The sequence below is a fragment of the Pezoporus occidentalis genome, unplaced genomic scaffold (genome assembly GCF_034315485.1).
Source record: "Pezoporus occidentalis ecotype Australia unplaced genomic scaffold, CSIRO_AGI_Poc_V1 ctg137, whole genome shotgun sequence".
Taxonomy (NCBI): Eukaryota; Metazoa; Chordata; class Aves; order Psittaciformes; family Psittacidae; genus Pezoporus; species Pezoporus occidentalis.
This window is the reverse complement of record NW_026913177.1, coordinates 442,549-460,619: the sequence shown is the minus strand read 5'-3', so window position 1 is coordinate 460,619 and position 18,071 is coordinate 442,549. Positions and strand designations below refer to the sequence as shown.

At 41.7% G+C, this 18,071-nt stretch overlaps 1 protein-coding gene across 14 annotated transcripts in view; it reads right to left on the bottom strand.

The window, feature by feature from the left end:
- Nucleotides 1-18,071, bottom strand: part of BRSK2 (BR serine/threonine kinase 2) — a 331,220-nt gene that overhangs the window by 26,404 nt on the left and 286,745 nt on the right. For 12 of the 14 annotated variants that reach the window (XM_062609359.1, XM_062609362.1, XM_062609360.1 and 9 more), the window contains 3 exons: nucleotides 10,412-10,472; nucleotides 5,867-6,074; nucleotides 4,675-4,723 (listed from right to left, as the gene is read on the bottom strand). In XM_062609359.1, coding sequence (XP_062465343.1) covers nucleotides 4,675-4,723; nucleotides 5,867-6,074; nucleotides 10,412-10,472 — 318 coding nt within the window. Of the gene's footprint in view, nucleotides 1-4,674; nucleotides 4,724-5,866; nucleotides 6,480-10,411; nucleotides 10,473-18,071 lie in introns of all 14 variants that reach the window. The other 2 variants (XM_062609356.1, XM_062609358.1) reach the window with 1 other exon arrangement.

The following is an 18,071-nucleotide window of genomic DNA, read 5'->3' as shown; positions in this document are numbered from 1 at the left end:
GCATATTAAGCACTATTTCTCATTTACCCCAGCTAGAACAAAATATTAAAAAAACCCACAAGGAAGTTTTGATAATACTCCAGATGCAATACTATTACTAGGAGCAAGTGGGAAACAGCCTCAGAGAACATGTAGAACATTTCACTTAGTAAAAACTCTTAAAATGGTAAGACTACATAGTGTTAGCCTGGCAGCATGTGTCCCCAACAATGACAAGTCAGGAGCAACGGTGACCCTTTTGATTGAGCCAATATACCGATTAATACTGCATATATAAAGTGCACACAAGACAGGGACACATTTCTGGTTTGCCTCCAGGGATCTCTCCATTTCTTGTGCAGTATGTGGATGCTGGTAACAGGGGTTTAAGTTTCTTCCACCCAATTTCAAGCCCTCTTGTGTTCTAGGACATGAAAAGTCCATTTTCTGAAGGTGTCCTATTGGGCTGATGATAGTGCAATCACAGGATTTCTTTTTAAAGAAAGCTGTAGATTTCAGTGGACCTCCAATCTGTCAGTGAATGAAATCCATTCCTACGCAGAGGGCAGGACAAAGACTGTCCCATTCATTAGTCCCACTCAAGGTGTCTATATAATGAATGAACTCTGGCCACCCTCCAAAGGAATGAATTTTCAGTACTATGAGAGAAGATATTAACACCATGCGAAATACAGTTCAGGCTTTCCACTGACAGCAGCCCAACTTTGCAGCTCCTTTCAGCACCAGATAGAGCTTTCATCATAAAATGAAATGCTGGTTTTTTTTTACACTGATCATATCAGCAAATGTTTGATTTTGCTTCTTGTTTCACCATCTCAATGCACTTTGTTGACATTCCCTTTTAAGTTAAATAGGCTAATGGAAAAATGCAGGGACATGAACATTATTGGGGGGCACTACCCAGAACTTTAAGGTAGAAACTCTGACAGATGTGGTTTTGAGCAGAGAAAAGTTGCTGTGAGCCATGAGATACAGCCAAAGAATTGCTGGACCAACCTAAACCCAGGGAAAATCCCACTGTAATCAGCCATATTCTAGTAGGGAATAATTTAGCATGAAAATGTCAGAAATTATAAGACCTGCCACTAAGAGACTGCAGGTTTTTCCTCCACAGTATACTTTATAATGCCATGACAAGTGCGGTTTGCAGTATGGCAAGCAATAGGTTTTTATTTGTTTTGGCGGACATTCACCACTCAGTGGAAGGAGACAACTTCTCCAGACAAGGAGAGCCATCTGCAAAAAGATTAGTATACATCAGCTTTCCAGCACAGTGATAAACAGCTGGAGAGAGTTATTAGTAGATTCACTTTCTGCAGTAAAGACTCAGACTGATGCAGAATGAGGAAGGGCAGAGACTAGGAAAGAGAGGAACAGACTAGGAAACTAATTTGAAGTCTAGACCCTGGGGATAAAGAACAAAGCTTGACCTCAGCAGCATCCAACCCCAGTTCCAGAATGCTCCATGAATCACACAACTGTCATCTCACTGCCCATTTCATGCACACAGCAGAAAGACCACAACTGGAAAACCACTCAGCTGAGTAAATAATCATCTGCTTCTACTTACTGCAGGCAACCAAAAATAAGAGTACAGAAAGATTCACTTGCAATTTGGTAAACGAGTGCCCCCCACTCAATTAAAGCGGGCTGGAAAACTGTCACTCCCTAAAATATTCATAGGCAGCTGTAACCAAGCCAGTGAACCAGAGATTAGCATAGGGAGCAGTAAAGAGAAAGGGCCTCTCATTTAAATGGGTCGTTAAGGAGCCAGGGTTAGAGTGTGAAAGGAAATTACATACTAATTAGCTCATGTGTCTCACACACACCACAACAACTCTGCAAGCCTCTGGAGAGCTGGGGCAATAGCTCCCTGCATTAAAGGGTCTATGCTCATTAGTAAATTAGCACCTGGTTATCCATCTAAAACAGCTGGTTGTTTTAGGCTTGTATGTATCATAATCTGATCCAGGACTGGCTATAAGGACTCCAGGGGCAGTGTATGTCACATATGGAAGCTGGGCCTAAAAAAAGTGGGCATATTTAATTGCAGGTCTGCTATGTTAAAATGTGGCTTTTCATTTTTATATTTTCATTACTGGCCCTTCATTTATAGGTCTCTTAAAAAGCACAGGTTAAAAGGGCTCTAGAAGATAGGGAGGTTTCCTCTCATTCAGCACTTGGAAACTTGGTCTGGAGTCTCCAGAGTCCAGCTGGACTCTCTTCTTTGGCAAGGTTATCACCAGTAATACTGACTCTGGAAGATTCACTGATATCCTGGGCTATGCTCCAACATGTAAACCACTGGAATTCAACAAAATAATTTTGCCAGTGGCCTCTCCTATTTCTGGAATGAACAGAATCATGACATAGCACACATGCAATGGCTTTTCTCCCCCAAATTAGCAAAACTAGCTGTGTTTATACACCTAGGTAACAGGTGTATAAGCACAACTGAAGAAGAGGAGGCAGTTGCTTTGGAGTAAAACAACACAATAAAGATTTCTCTTCTCTTAAAAGGTGTTAAGTGCTGCTAAGTTCGGTTAAAACGTGTATAAATCCAGGATCTTCAGCACCTGGAATGAGATGCTTTAGCATCTCACAAGATCAGGCTGTAAGCAGTACAAAATGTACTTAAAATTAACAATCTTCTCTTGTCATGGCAAACCTCCTAAGGGGGAGGGAGATAGGAGAGGTGTGTGGGATACTGGGTATGTAGATTACTCCAGGGAATCTAATCAGGTGTCCAGTTGATGAAAAAGCAAATAGATTAGCATGAAAATGGAGGCTGGTGCTTTATTCCTTCACACTGAATTTCTCACTGCTATAATGCTGTTCCTTTTCCTTCTTTTAGAGTGTCTGACTGCATCACCTTCTGGAGAGCCTCACTGTCTTCCCTACCTGCCTTTGAGTGCATGGATCTGTAACCTCCAGAGGTTTACCTGCTTGGCATAAATAACAGCATTTCTACTCAAGCAAATGGAGCTTTGCAGGTTTAAAGCAGCTGGAGCTATGTCTCTTTAAATAGCATCCCTAACACATTTTCTCAGACTCTCTCATATGAGAAAGAATAGTATTACTCAGACATGTCAAAGTGTATTACCTAATCATCAGGTTTGTTAAATGAATGGCAGCCACTGCTGTACCAGAGCAAGGACCTTATTTATTGCTTAACCCATGAGGTCAATACGGCTCTTGATAAGGATATCCTATTTCTTACAGAAAGAAAGGAAGTACTATTAAAAATAAGACATGTGGAAGTGGGCACTGAGCAACAAAACATCTATCGTTAAAATATAATCCAGTTCATTATTTTTTATGACTTTTATTATGTTTACTGCAGGGTGCAGCCCAACTGAACTCATTAATTTGGCAATTACACAGAAAGAGAAAAAAAAGGCCTTAGGCTTTGACTTGCATCCAAACTGCCTCAAATGACAGGCACTGCTTCTCTGTACCAGCTTTTAAAGAGTGAGTAGGAAGCAGAAAAGGCAATAAATTAACAGCAAATCTTCCACCAACATACATGCGTGAAGAGGAGAAATTTAGTTCTGAAGGTTTTCTGCTTTAATGGCCTTGAAAACATCTGAGATGAGAGTATCATATATTTCTTTGATAAGGATGCATTAATTTTATGAAATTCACTTATGCATTTCTATTGGTAAATGCTCCAAAGCGTTGAAAATACAATTTATTGCATTTTTCTTCACTGATTTCTTTTGCTAACGTTTACTATTCCCTAATTCTCCCTCTCCTCAAGTCTTTATCCCTCTCTATTCTGCAGCATTAGATATGCAGCATAAGAGTGCCTATCTTATACCAGATAAATGCCAGGTCTGGGGGAAATTGTTAAGGCAATGCCATTGTCGGCAATCGTAAAACTTTGGGTCTGAAATTTCCATCTACAACTCATGAATATTTCACACAAGTATTTTAACAAAAGGCCAAATTGCCTTGGTTGGCTGGGTACGTCTATGGGCACTGGGTGCACAAACACAAGCTGTGAAAATAAAAAGGAATAATTTGGCATCTGTTGCATGTATTAGGAAGTGTTTGGAGCAGCACTCTCTGGCAGGGACTTCCAAACCTGCTATGCAGTGACGCACATTTGTGCAATGAAAGGTTGAAATGCACACTGACTTTTAGGAATGAGTCTGGTGAATATGAAGCAGTTTCTGCATGTCCCAGTGCTGCTGCCTAGAATTAACGCTGCATTTACTATCGCAGCCAAAGATTCCTCTGAAATATCTTAGCAGAGGCTTCTGCATGTTATCCTGAGGATACAAAGTCTCCTGTACTAACAGGAAGACCTTTTACTGTATAGTTAGTGCCAGTATAAACCACTGATTAACCTCTCCACTCCTCAAGAGTGATCTGCTTGACAACCAAATGAAAGAAGAGAGAAAGAACGTTACATATTTAGTAAATTCAGCAAGCTATGAGAAAATTAGGTGATTACTGGGAGATTGTTTCATCACCTGTTGACCCCACTGAGGTACAGATCTTATCCTGGGTCCTTGGAAGAACAGTTTCACATCTCTATCCCTCTCACAGGACAACAGATTACAGTCAGACACTGATCCGCAACAGAAATACGTCACCCTATGACATTCAGGCAAGGAAATGACATTGGTATTTGGTAGAAAGAAAGTAGTGTAACGGCAAAGTACTTACTCTGGGGATGATTCCGGGGTTAAATTAGACATCTCCTCTGGTGTAGGTACTGCACACACAGCCAAAGAGAGGGAAGGAGAAAAGAAATGGATGATTCAGTACACCTTCAATTTTCTGCTTGTATACCAATGAAACAATTCTGACATTACACCCTCTTGCATTTCCCTACTGCCTCTGCAGACTAGTTCAGACATTTAAACATTGGTCATATGTCTTTGGATCACTGTATCATCTAATCAAGAGCTGCCTTTCAAGGCTCACTCTACCCTTCCTTATATCATTATGTAATTCTGCACTGTCTTCAATGGTTTCTGGTTCAGACCCAAACACCATGACAGTCTGATCGCTTTACAAGTGCTTCAAAGCCTAGCTGGATGCAGCTCAGTCACTGCTGCAATTCTCTGCAGTTCTCTGACCATTTCAGAAACAACGTCGCTGACCATGACAGTTCAAATTCAACTCTTCATGGCTGTAATCCTCCTTTCCCAAGGGATCACATCCCAGTACACTGTAAAAAACCATAGGGTGTCAGGATAGCTGCTGATGACATGTGAGGATAATGCATGTGACTTTGGGTGCCCTTCGCCTGAATACAAAAAGCCACCTGGAGCTTGAAGCAGAAAATTTTGTACATCTCAACACTCTAGAGACTCTGAAAACTGAAAGAGGCCAGCAGATACAAGATCAGTGATGAATTAAGGAGATTTTTACACCAATTACCAAAGGAGGTAAAAAAAGCATCAACAAAGATCAAACAAGCTGTGCTTCAGAAGAACCTATTTCATCCTATTGCCACTGGCTATCCTTTTTCAGCAGAAGGCTCAGCTGTGGCTAAGGAGAGGCAGCAGAGCACAGCTATAGGGGAAGTGGCAGAACTCTAGGTTCACTGACAAAACAAGCGGAGAAGCTGAAGATAAAATTTTCTTGTGTTCTAAGAACCACGAGAGGGATAGTAAGAGCTGTATGGCTAGAGTTTGAAGAGGGCTCAGGAGATGGTGTTGGAGCAGATGCAATGGCATGACAGAGCCTGCTTACACATGCCTTGGGTTGGGGCTGGCTGATGCTATCACTCTCATTTTCAACGCCAATATTATTCAGTCCCCAATACATGAAACTTGCAGAGCCACAGAGAGACTTGATGCCGAATGTCTGCCCAAATCAGAACCACCTGTGTGTTCGGGTGAGTACTCACCTTGCAATTTCCGGCGATGGAAGCGAGGAGACCCCAGGAAACTATTCTTGATTGAGTTGAGCCGTGTCCTCCATGGCATTCCTCCAATGCTGGGGCTGGATGGTGGTGTTGGATTGGGTGTGCCTGCTGGGCTCTCCTTTGGCGTATGGACAGGTGTCCCCTTGGGGGTAGGGAGGGGACTTCCCCTTGGAGAGGGGTGAGGGGTGACCTGTATGATGGGGATAGATTTGGTGCTTGGGTCAGTACTAGAAGGGAGCAATCTAACAGGAGACATAGGGTTGGTCTGAACTTTAGGAACAGCCAGCTGTGGGTTAAAGCCGGCAGCAGGTGAGCGGCCCTGAGCATTCTGCACAGGGGTGTTCTGGGAAGAGGGGGCGCTGGTATTGCTGGTAGGGAGTGGGTTTGACTTAGTAGACTGGAGTGGTTTTTCGGCCAATTTGCTCTTGGATGGCAAAGTCTGCGTCTTTGGGTTGGGCTGAAGTGCTGGCTTTGGTTGGAGTACATGTCCAGGCCTGGAGGCGTTCCTACAAGCATCAGGGTCCAAGGAGACTTGGGGTCGGGGACAGAAAGGGAGGTCGGAGGTCTGAGGGGGGATGAAGAACTTTCTGATAGGCTACAAGACAGACACAGGGTGTCCATGCACATCAAAAACAGTGAAATACGCATAGAGCGGGCGAGCAGAGAAAGTCAGAATAAAATCCATTCGAGTCACAAAGATGCACCATGTCACAAGGAGACACAAGAGATGGAGGTGAAGGGGTAGTGGGGAGGGGGGGATTTTGCAAAGAAATGAAAACAAACAGAAAACAAAAAAAAAGACATGCAGTTAGCTGGGAACACAGCATAATCAACAACAGCAGCAGCGGCAGCAGCAAGAACAACAGTGTCATAACAGGCTTCATCATATTAACCAACCACGTGTCAGCAAAGGAAAACAACAGAAAGAAAAGTAAAACAAAGAAAAAACCCAAACAAAAGCAACAAACAAAAAACAACCAAACAAAAATAAACCAAACAACACAACAACAACAAAAAAAAAAAAAAAGAAAAAAAGAAAAAAAGAAAGTCATCAAGAAAAAAAAGAAGAGAGAAATGCCATCTCTCTGGGATTGTTCTGATTGCCCTGCAGTGAGAGAAGCAAGATGCTGTAGGGAGGTGAGGAAGGGGAAGAAGAACCACTGAAGCCACAGACAAATTGAGATGTGCCAAGAATGGGACCACCTCTTTCAGCTCCAAGTGCGCATATGCAAACCCAGAAGAAAGATGAAACTCAAAACAGGTGTGTGATACATACGGAGTGGTAGGCAATACACACACGTTACTGCACACACCAGTCAGAACCTCTTTCCTTCCTCTTTACCCGACTCTGCCTAATGCACACCCCTGTTGCAGCCACTCATTGCAGAAGGGGGTTGGAAAGTGGGCATTGAGTCTTCTGCCCTGACCTGGAAGGTTAAACTGCTCAGCATTCACTTGGAGGCTTCAGAACACACACCTCCAGGAGAAACATGAAAACTCAGACTGGTGTTTGATTTGTAAACAGCTATAGCAAACACTTCAGAGAGGCCTGGCAAATTTGTTTATCTGGGAAGAAATGATACTTCCCATCAGACTTTATGCTTCTCCTGCAACATTCCTCATCGCACTGAAGGACAGCTTGATAATCTGAATTTCCATCATAAAGTCACAGCAATATTTGCCATGAAGTCCCAATTCTATGGAGGGGGTGGGGTTTTGTAAGACATGGTTTAAAAAGAAAAAGACAATCCGAATTCATAATCCACCACTGAATTATCAAAATGGGATTATGAATTACTTTTTTTTTTTTTTCCCCAAACAATAACATTTAGCATGTTAGAGGCATTTTGGGAAACCATTCATATGCCGACAGCAAACAGCAACACACAAACTTGGGAAGATAGAAGCCTTTTAAAGGGATATTAGCAAGCTAAAAATCACATTTTAAACAAAACAAATGTCCTTACAAAACATCACTGTTATCACCTTAGATTATAAGTACTGGCAGCATGGTAAAAATAGAAATCACTACTCAAGATCTTTAGCTTTGGTCTACACTCAGATTCTGATTTCTATAAATGATTAGCTATTATGAGTTATCACCATAATACTATTACTATTATCATTAATTCTTAACACATAAAAGCTGTAATCAAGCACTGTCCAGACATTTTATGTACACGTAACCATGCCTCAAATCTCAGTCCCAGGTAAGCATACTCACTGGTGAGTTTACTTTCCAGGTTTGATGGATTAGCACAATTTTGCCACATTTTAAAAATGCAGAAATGTATTTAAGACTTAATTTCTAAACTGGTTTGCATCAAAGTTTTGTAATTACTTCAAAGAACTTGGGACTAGGCCACCAAAATGAAAAGAAAATCACTACATCGACACATCTGTATTATTACTAGGATTGTAAAGTTAACTGAATTCTGCCATGTTGATAAATTCTGATCACCAATGAAAAAAGAAGTGGAAAAGATGAGGAAAATGGTTAATCTATGGAAGTCACTATCAGCATCTGATAGCGCCAAAGGATACAAGTTAGACAGCTTGACTGCAAATGTTCCCTTGCCATTTTTGTATCTTATGTGTACGATGGTTTGAGAAACAAATTTGAAAGAAAAACTCAAATTCAACTCCCACTTAAGCCGTTTTCAATTTGAAGGGACACCCTTAACTACCACATTTTTAGTAATAAAATAAAGCACAAAAAAAAACCAGAAGTCTGAATTTCAGCTGGTGCAATGGGGAATACTACCATGAGATCTTGTGAGATCTAAGAACTTTTAGCTGCTGTTGAATTCAGTTCCTCATAGAACTGAACCTAAGCAGTGCGTATAGCGAAATGTGCATTTGCTTTTTAAAGTATGTTCCCTTTCAATAATCTAAGGTGCTATTAGAAACATAGGTAAGGACATAAAAAAAAAATCAAAACCAAAAAAAAAAAACAAACCACACCAATTTTTATTCCATCATTTCCTTCTAAGCCTCAAACTTAACCTGCCTTAATATTATTATGATCTGCTGAAAATGCCATCTGGTTGCTAAATCCCTTTGAAGACTATTTGATCAACTACCTGTTAAGTAAAAATAGTAAGATATAGCAACTATGGAACAGATTTTGCCATCCTTATTTTTTGATGTAGTCCTACTGAGATGTCAGAAATTGATCCCAAGAGATCAACTAATGAGATCAAGTTTTAGGTTTGATGCACTGGATGATTATTTTGTGCAAAAACTGTTTCCATTGCTCTTTTTCAGTACATTTTGCAGTGGCATAAGAGTGAGGACCTCTCCTTCATTCTACTGACATCCAGGAGTCCCAGTGCAGAAACAAGGAAATGGATCTTCACTGTTTTCTGGCATGTTAAAGACACAGATGTGATCACAAACACATTTTTGCCAGTTGCAAAATAGGGCAACAATTGACAGGAGTCTAGAATATGTTTTAGTTCAAGCAAGCAAGGAATTTTTACTAGCCTATAAATTTAGACCTGAAAGTGTGTCTTTATGCCTAAGAATTACACACGATCTTACTGGAGAATTACAATTTTAAATGCTTGGAATACTGATGTTATCTTCATATACCTAAGAGTAGATCCATAGGTATATCCATAGCCTAACACGAGGGCTGTCCAACTGGGGAATAACATCTTCTCATGAAGTCATGAAAGAGATGTGGAAATTTTCCTAAGACACTGTGCCAGACAATTAGGAAACATGGATCACCATAGCCCTACAGACTTCTTGATGAGGTGTAGACTTTTGTAAGGACTGCAGTCTTGAAGTGACTAAGCTGACCTTGTCAGACACTAGGAATACTCAGTCTTATCCCTAAAGAAATTACCAAGAGAGGAAGGCCTCTGTCATTGCACTTAAAAACTGTATTAACTTTGCAGCAGATACTCCATTAAGCATGTTTTGTGCTAGCTGAGTATCAGTATTAGTTGAGGACTGATATTTAGTTGACTGCATGTTGAATAAGCACATGTGACTGTAACATTTATAGGGGTTTGAGTTCTTGTCTTAATTAGTCAACTTACTTTCCTTTTAACTTTGCTAGCCCTCAAATTTGTGTAATTTATTTTTTCTGACCTTCTAGTACAAACTATTCTGAGGCAAACAGAATGAAGCTCGCTGTAACTGGCATGGTTTGGTGCTCTACTGTGACCTGACTGAAGGTAGCTGTGAAATGGTTCCTGATATTTGGTCTGAAACCATGCCATATTTGGACCTCAGCTGGATATGGCAACATAATAGCAACATAATTCTATGTGCTTGAGACTGAAGAGGGCAGGGGCACAGTGAGATCCCTGCTAACAGTGCAGGGAGTATGTATGAGAAACTCTCTGCTTGCATTTGCAATTAACATTTCCTTCGCTACACATGAAAATTTACAAGCTGCCAAGAAAAAACAAAACATCCCAGCTAAGAGCCACAGCTCTGGAGCAACAGATGTTGAAAAGCATCAAGCATGTGTGAGTGAACTGTACCAACAGATCTGGAAGCAGCACCACTTACCCTTGGACTGCTGAGAGGACTGGTGGAGAGCCCAGATGATGCTCCGCTGATTGACCGAGACCTGAATGGACACAATAAGGAAAAGAGCCCTCAGAAAACTTGGACAAGTAATAACCCTGAACACCAGCCACCACAGGCACAGGCATGAAGTGAGGAGGAGAGAGGCTGTCACTGGAAAAGCACATGACTCTTTCTGTTCACTACTCTTACATTTTTCAGTTGTCCCACCCTCAAAACAAAGAAATGCTGTTGCTCAGGGAGGATATTATGATCCATTTTCATTAAGGGAGTTGCTACCTTCTTTTTGGTCATCAAGCCCCTGGAAGCTACTACGTCTGACCTGTGCAAGCTGAACTGCTGAATTCAAAAGGGATTGTCGACATTCATGTTGGTGCTGAGAATTCTCCTTCTGTGCAGTGCTGGTGGACACAGAATAAGATGTCCTCTGTCATGAGCAACATGGGAAAGCACCACATGTCCAAGGCACAAAGGCAGGGGATTCTTCCAGATATTAAGAAAAAACCCCAAGTCTCCATGACCCAAACACACAATCGTTTCCTATGTGATGACTTCCCACTGAAATCAAAGCTCACATTGGCTTAACCCTTTCCAGCTTCTCAGTGATGGATTAAACATCTCTGCTCTTCAGTAAGAGATGTGGTTGCATGAAACAAGCCAGGTCTTCTCTATGGATAATGAGTTCTGCTATTGTTGATAACTTTACTAATATCAAGATAACAGTGCCGGTGCCCTCAAAAAGGGCCAATCAAAGGAGATTAAACTGTCCTTCTACATGCTGACAAGGTCACCTATACTGTGATGCTCTTATGCTCTCCAGCAAAGGCAACCTATGAAAAATGTCGGGTGTAGACAATAAAACATACAAATGTGCTATGTTAAATGTGCTGAAAGGGCAGACAGGCCAAACACACAAACATTTCAGCAGCAGTGGTTTCTAGGAGGAGGGCTGCCCAGCAGTTAAAATACCCCTCTGACTGTAAATGAGTAAACCCCAGAGGCAGCTGCTTTCTATCCTTTCTAAATAGAAAGAGTTGTATTGAAGACTGAAACATCTTATAGGAAAGGACTTGGCTAAGTCTAGTTGTTCAACAACCACCATGCAACTTGTTAATACAGCAAACCTACCAAAGTTTCACCTATGGTAAGAGCCGTGAAAGAAATTACTTGCCTTTATGTAACAAACATGAAAAGGTGAAATCCTATAGATACTTGGAAAACAGTGCACATGTGTATGTGTACAGATACGTGCCTGCATGTGTGTGCACACACATGTATTTAAAAAGCACGTAGGTCAGATAGTTAGTACCAGGTTATACATAAGAGAATATAAAGCAAAACCAAAAAGAAGTTCCTGAAATGGTGTCACAGACATGCTACTAAATAAATTTTAGTAGTAGAATTATTAAAAAATATGTGAACTATGACAGAGGAAATACTTCCAAGGGAAGAGTAAGTTACAGCTGAAGACAATGGCAGGTCCTGTTCTCTGGATTTGTATCCTCTGCAGAAACTACTCACTGATGGTTTTCTATATATCTCACTGCAGTTTTTCCATCACAGCAAGTAGGTGAAACCCAGAAGGCCAGTCTCAGCATGCTTTCTTTTTGCAGATTAAATCTATATTTGCCCTGTGAAATCAGTGGCACTCATTCTATGCAGAAACTTCTCACTTCTGTTTTTCCTTGTACCCTGCTGCAGCCTGCCCATCATAGTGCAAAAGTCAAAAACTGGAAGCTCAGTCTTGGCATTCTTTTGCATTAGATTAAACCTAAATTTGTCCCAGCACAATCTGGAGCACTCATAAAGGCTTATGCAAAGTAATTTTAACAGGAGAACTGTCTGATACACTTTTGAAAGGCTATTTTATGAACCTCTCCTATGACTGAAGTAGCTGAGTGCAACACAGATGTGTTGTGCATATAGAAAATCCATTGAGTTAAAATTTGCCTTGTATGAGTCATCGGGAAAAGCTACTTCCAAACCATAAATAACAAGCGGAGCCTAAAGATTATCTTGGACAAATATAAAAGGCATTTAGGTGCCCAGAGATGCAGCTAAACACTTACTTAGGAGTTAAACTCCCACTAGGAGATGTTCCCACCAACTCTTAATTGTGGTAGGAGAGTCCTCTCTGACACTCACCTGAGTTCCAGGATACTTGATTAAAAGCTCCAATCTGCTATTTCCTTTTTGCAATCAGGTGTTTCCAATAGAATCATAGAATCATAGAATGGTTAGGGTTGGAAAGGACCTTAAGATCATCTGGTTCCAACCCCCCTGCCATGGGCAGGGACACCTCCCATTAAAACCGTATCAATCAAGTTCTCGTCCAACCTGGTCTTGAACACTGCCAGGGATGGAGCATTCACAACCTCCCTGGGCAAACTATTCCAGTGCCTCACCACCCTAACAGGAAAGAATTTCCTCCTTATATCCAATCTAAACTTCCCCTGTTTAAGTTTTAACCCGTTACCCCTTGTCCTGTCACTACAGTCTCTAATGAAGAGTCCCTCCCCAGCATCCCTATAAGCCCCCTTCAGATACTGGAAGGCTGCTATGAGGTCTCCACGCGGCCTTCTCTTCTCCAGGCTGAACAGCCCCAACTTCCTCAGCCTGTCTTTATATGGGAGGTGCTCCAGTCCCCTGATCATCCTCGTGGCCCTTCTCTGGACTTGTTCCAACAGTTCCATGTCCTTTTTATGTTGAGGACACCAGAACTGCACACAATACTCCAGGTGAGGTCTCACAAGAACAGAGTAAAGGGGCAGGACCACCTCCTTCGACCTGCTGGTCATGCTCCTTTTGATGCAGCCCAGGACACAGTTGGCTTTCTGGGCTGCAAGCGCACACTGAAGCTGGCTCATGTTCATTTTCTCATCAACCAACACCCTCAAGTCCTTCTCTGCAGGGCTGCTCTGAATCTCTTCTCTGCCCAACCTGTAGCTGTGCCTGGGATTGCTCCGACCCCGGTGTAGCACCTTGCATTTGGCATGGTTAAACTTCATGAGGTTGGCATCAGCCCACCTCACAAGTGTGTCAAGGTCCCTCTGGATGGCATTCCTTCCCTCCAGCGTATCAACCGAACCGCACAGCTTGGTGTCATCGGCAAACTTGCTGAGGGCGCACTCAATCCCACTGTCCATGTCACCGACAAAGATGTTAAACAAGACCGGTCCCAACACCGATCCCTGAGGGACACCACTCGTTACTGGTCTCCAACTGGACATTGAGCCATTGACCACAACTCTTTGTGTGCGGCCATCCAACCAGTTCTTTATCCATCGAGTGGTCTATCCATCAAATTGATGTCTCTCCAATTTAGAGACAAGGATGTCGTGTGGGACAGTGTCGAACACTTTGCGCAAGTCCAGGTAGATGACATCAACTGCTCTACCCCTGTCATCAGTTCTGTAGCCCCATCATAGAAGGCCACCAAATTGGTCAGGCAGGATTTCCCCTTAGTGAAGCCATGCTGGCTGTCACCAAGCACCTTGTTTTTCATGTGCCTTAGCATGCCTTCCAGGAGAATCTGCTCCAAGATTTTGCCAGGCACAGAGGTGAGACTGACTGGTCTGTAATTCCCCAGGTCATCCATTTTCCCCTTCTTGAAAATGGGGGTTATATTTCCCTTTTTCCAGTCGTCGGGAACTTCACCTGACTGCCATGATTAATAGTCCTGAATTCTCCCCTCCCAACCCCCTTGCCTCCTATTTTTTAATAAAAATTATCACAAACATGGAGGGCAAAATATGACATGCTCCACCTCCCAACTCCCAGTTCCTTATTGGAAGCAATATTTGAAAAAGAGTTGTTGTGTACTGTGTTTTCATCCAGCCTAGGAGCCTGAGGTAGGGGACAGAAGAGAGAGTTAGTATGAAATCCTCCTGGAAATGCATTCCATATCCACGATTGCTATCAAACAAGCTTTATTTCTGCTGCTGATTTTCATGCAAAATATGTAAGAAGTAAGGTAAGCCCTATAGCAAGTTTTAGTTTGTCCACACTGGAAATTGTATATAGGAGCAGTGGAAAGAGTTTAAAGAATACTGGGTCAATTTTAAGTGCTGGGGTGAAAGGAGAAATGTACATTTTCAAAGCTTTTCCCCTTTACCAGACAGTGCTGGTATGGGTTACGATGCCAAACTAAGGAGATCTTCCTTGTATCTTCTTCAATTTAATAAATCTCCCATAATTTACCTTTAGATATGAGACATAGTTCCATAGCTGGATATAAAAACTCAGTACAGTGGCAGGTTCTATACTCCAGTACAAAAATGCTAAGAAGCACAAATAACAGATTTGTCCCTCCCATCTCAGCTGGGAAATGCTAGAATTCAGTTTTTTAAAAAAACACCACATGTACTGCTCCTGTATCTCAGAGTGGACAGAACTGGGACAGGGCCAAAAGAAAGTAATGAAAATGCTGCATTATGCTGAAATGCTGCAATGAAAGACCAGAGAGAATTTAAAGTTTTATCCCTCTCACCAGAAAATGAAAGCATGAGGCCCTACAGGCAGGACATTAGTATGGCAGACCCTGGATGATCTATGGGTGGAAAGAGGAGAAAAAATATGACAACATCTTATCTCTATGGTTATGAACTACATTTATCTGGTGGGAAATATCTATTAGCAAGTAACTTCCTAAAAGTCTCTACAGGCAATTTATGTCATTGGAAGTATTAAATCTATAATTATTGCAATAAATAAAACAGTCTAGGAAACTACAAACATAATGTGTGACTCATTTTGTTCTGTGATTTGCACTGCTGTATTCTTGGGCACTAACTCAATGGAAGCCATCAAAAAGTTGTTGAAAATACAAACAGAAAAGTTAATGCAGTTGCTCAGATAAAGAGCATTCCCTCAAACACAGCTCTCAGATTTAGAGACCCAGAAGAGACTCTTTAGTCCCTTCCAAAATGACATAGCTGTTTTGCCAAGCCTGAAGGGATGAATTAAAAAAAAACCACAAACAAAAGTGTAGGGGAGTTAGACCTAATGTTTAGAAGAAGGAAGATGTAGACGGCACTCTAAACTAATGTGGGCACTGAGACCATTGCAGGCTATTCATCCCATCTCATAGATGGACAATAATCTGGAGACATCTGAGCTATGAAAGAGAGAGGCCAAGGACCCCAGGTTCCAGTATAGGTTGGGGAACGACCTGCTAGAGAGCAGTGTAGGGGAGAGGGACCTGGGGGTCCTAGTGGACGACAGGATGACCATGAGCCAACACTGTGCCCTTGTGGCTAAGAAGGCCAATGGCATCCTGGGGTGTATTAGAAGGGCGGTGGTTAGTAGGTCGAGAGAGGTCCTCCTTCCCCTCTACTCTGCCCTGGTGAGACCCCATCTGGAATATTGTGTCCAGTTCTGGGCCCCTCAGTTCAAGAAGGACAGGGAGCTGCTGGAGAGAGTCCAGCGCAGGGCAACCAAGATGATTAAGGGAGTGGAGCATCTCCCTTATGAGGAAAGACTGAGGGAGCTGAGTCTCTATAGTTTAGAGAAGAGGAGACTGAGGGGTGACCTTATTAGTGTCTATAAATATATAAAGGGGGAATGTCACGAGGATGGAGCCAGGCTCTACTCAGTGGCAAACAATGATAGGACAAGGGGTAATGGGTACAAACTGGAACACAAGAGGTTCCACTTAAACTTGAGAAGGAACTTCTTCTCAGTGAGGGTGACGGAACACTGGAACAGGCTGCCCAGGGAGGTTGTGGAGTCTCCTTCCCTGGAGACTTTCAAAGCCCGCCTGGACACATTCCTGTGTAACATTATCTAGGTGTTCCTGCTCCGGCAGGGGGATTGGACTAGATGATCTTTTGAGGTCCCTTCCAATCTCTAGCATACTGTGATACTGTGATACTGTGACTGAAACAAAATGCACGCATGGGGTGTAGTTTGTAGATATGATGACTGCATACCTTATTCAATCTATTTGATACTTCAACATATCCAAGGTAAAAGATCCATTGTTTTAAAGTAACTTTTTTTACTCATTTTAGCCAGCTGCTGTCAAAGGGAAAGCCACATGAAGCCCAATCCATGTTAGACCAGTGGTCTCTAAATGGTGAAATTGAGGAGCTAGAATCCAGTTTACAGCTGGTTTCAGAGACCTAAAGAATTTCTTGAGAGCTGTAAGAGGTGAAGTGCTGAAGCCTCACACTGCTGAGGTGTAGGCAGAGAAATACAAGAAAGAAAAATGTAGCTGACCTGGTAAACATACTACACATACAGCACATGTACAGAACACCTCTATATAGCTCTTCACTCAGATTAATTTTCAAGTGCTTTAAACAATGTATCTGCTAGCACACACCAGTAGTGTATAAAGGCTTCACAGCCAACACTAAACATTTGGGTCAGATTCAGCATTTGTCTCTTCTTTGAATAACCATCTCACAGAAATCTTTCTTATAATCAAACGGGAGTTCGGTACCTTTTTGCAGTCCCAGCAGAACCTGCTTTTATAGCACAGCTTTACCAGGATGCTGAATACAGCCTCTTAGCTGGTCAAGCTGGAGCCATGCTTCCAAGAAGGGGAGCCTGCAGCATGCATGCAGCATGCAGTAATGCATTGGACTTGTGTCCCTGGGTGAAATGCCTTAGAAATTTTGAATTGGTTTGATTCCATATGTAGTTTTGAAAGACATTCTCAACCTCTTGCTTGCTTCAAGTATGAATTGGGTGGAATTTGATACTCTTCTTTGCTTGCTTACTCAAATAAACTGAAAAAAATTCTGAAGTATATTTCAGGGTATGAGACACCTGAAAATGACCTCAATTAATATGCAATAGGTGAGCAGTCAGGCACTGTGTTACAAAATTTCATCACTACTACTCTTGGGTGTCTAAAAGATACAAACTGTGCTTTCTTGCTCCTTGATCTAGGGAATATGAATAGAATATCTTTGAATCTCCTGTCTTACAGTCCCAACCGTGCAAATAATAGTGACTATAACAGCTCTCTCTGGGAATCCATAAACTTACGTCAGGAGGTCTACTCAAGGTAATAACCACTTGTAAGATGAAGCCTTACAAAGAGTACGGAGAAAGGACCGCAGGTGTTGGTAACACACCTCTTCTTCCTTTCAACACACACAGAAGGTGATGTTGAACAGCACCACCTTCCTTAGTTGGCCAGTTATACTGAAATTCCATTTATAAATGGTTTGGAAAGAATTAATAAATAGTAAAGCATGCTACAAACATGAGAAGTAAACGTTACTGGTGCTAATAAGCTTTCTCAGTATGTACCTTCTAAATAAGCTTTTGCTGTAGTCTGTAGTGATCTATTACAATGTTTTTATTAAATCATTTATTAATTATTCTCCTTCTGTTAATTATTTATAAATGGAACTTTAACTTGAAGCGTGACTGCATTCCTAGTTGTATCTGTGACCTCTATTGAAAATAAAGAGCTTTGAAGATGTATCTGTCTATAGGGCCACCTGTTCACCTCTTAAGAAAACATACATTAAAAAGAGAGGGAATACCCAGCATTTTTTTTAATGACACAGACGGGATTCAGCTTCATCTTAAAAAAAAAAGGAAGAAAAAAAGGATAAATTAGGATCAAAATTAACTGAAGAGTACCAAACAGATACAAAAAGTGCTAAACAGAGAAGGGGGGTTA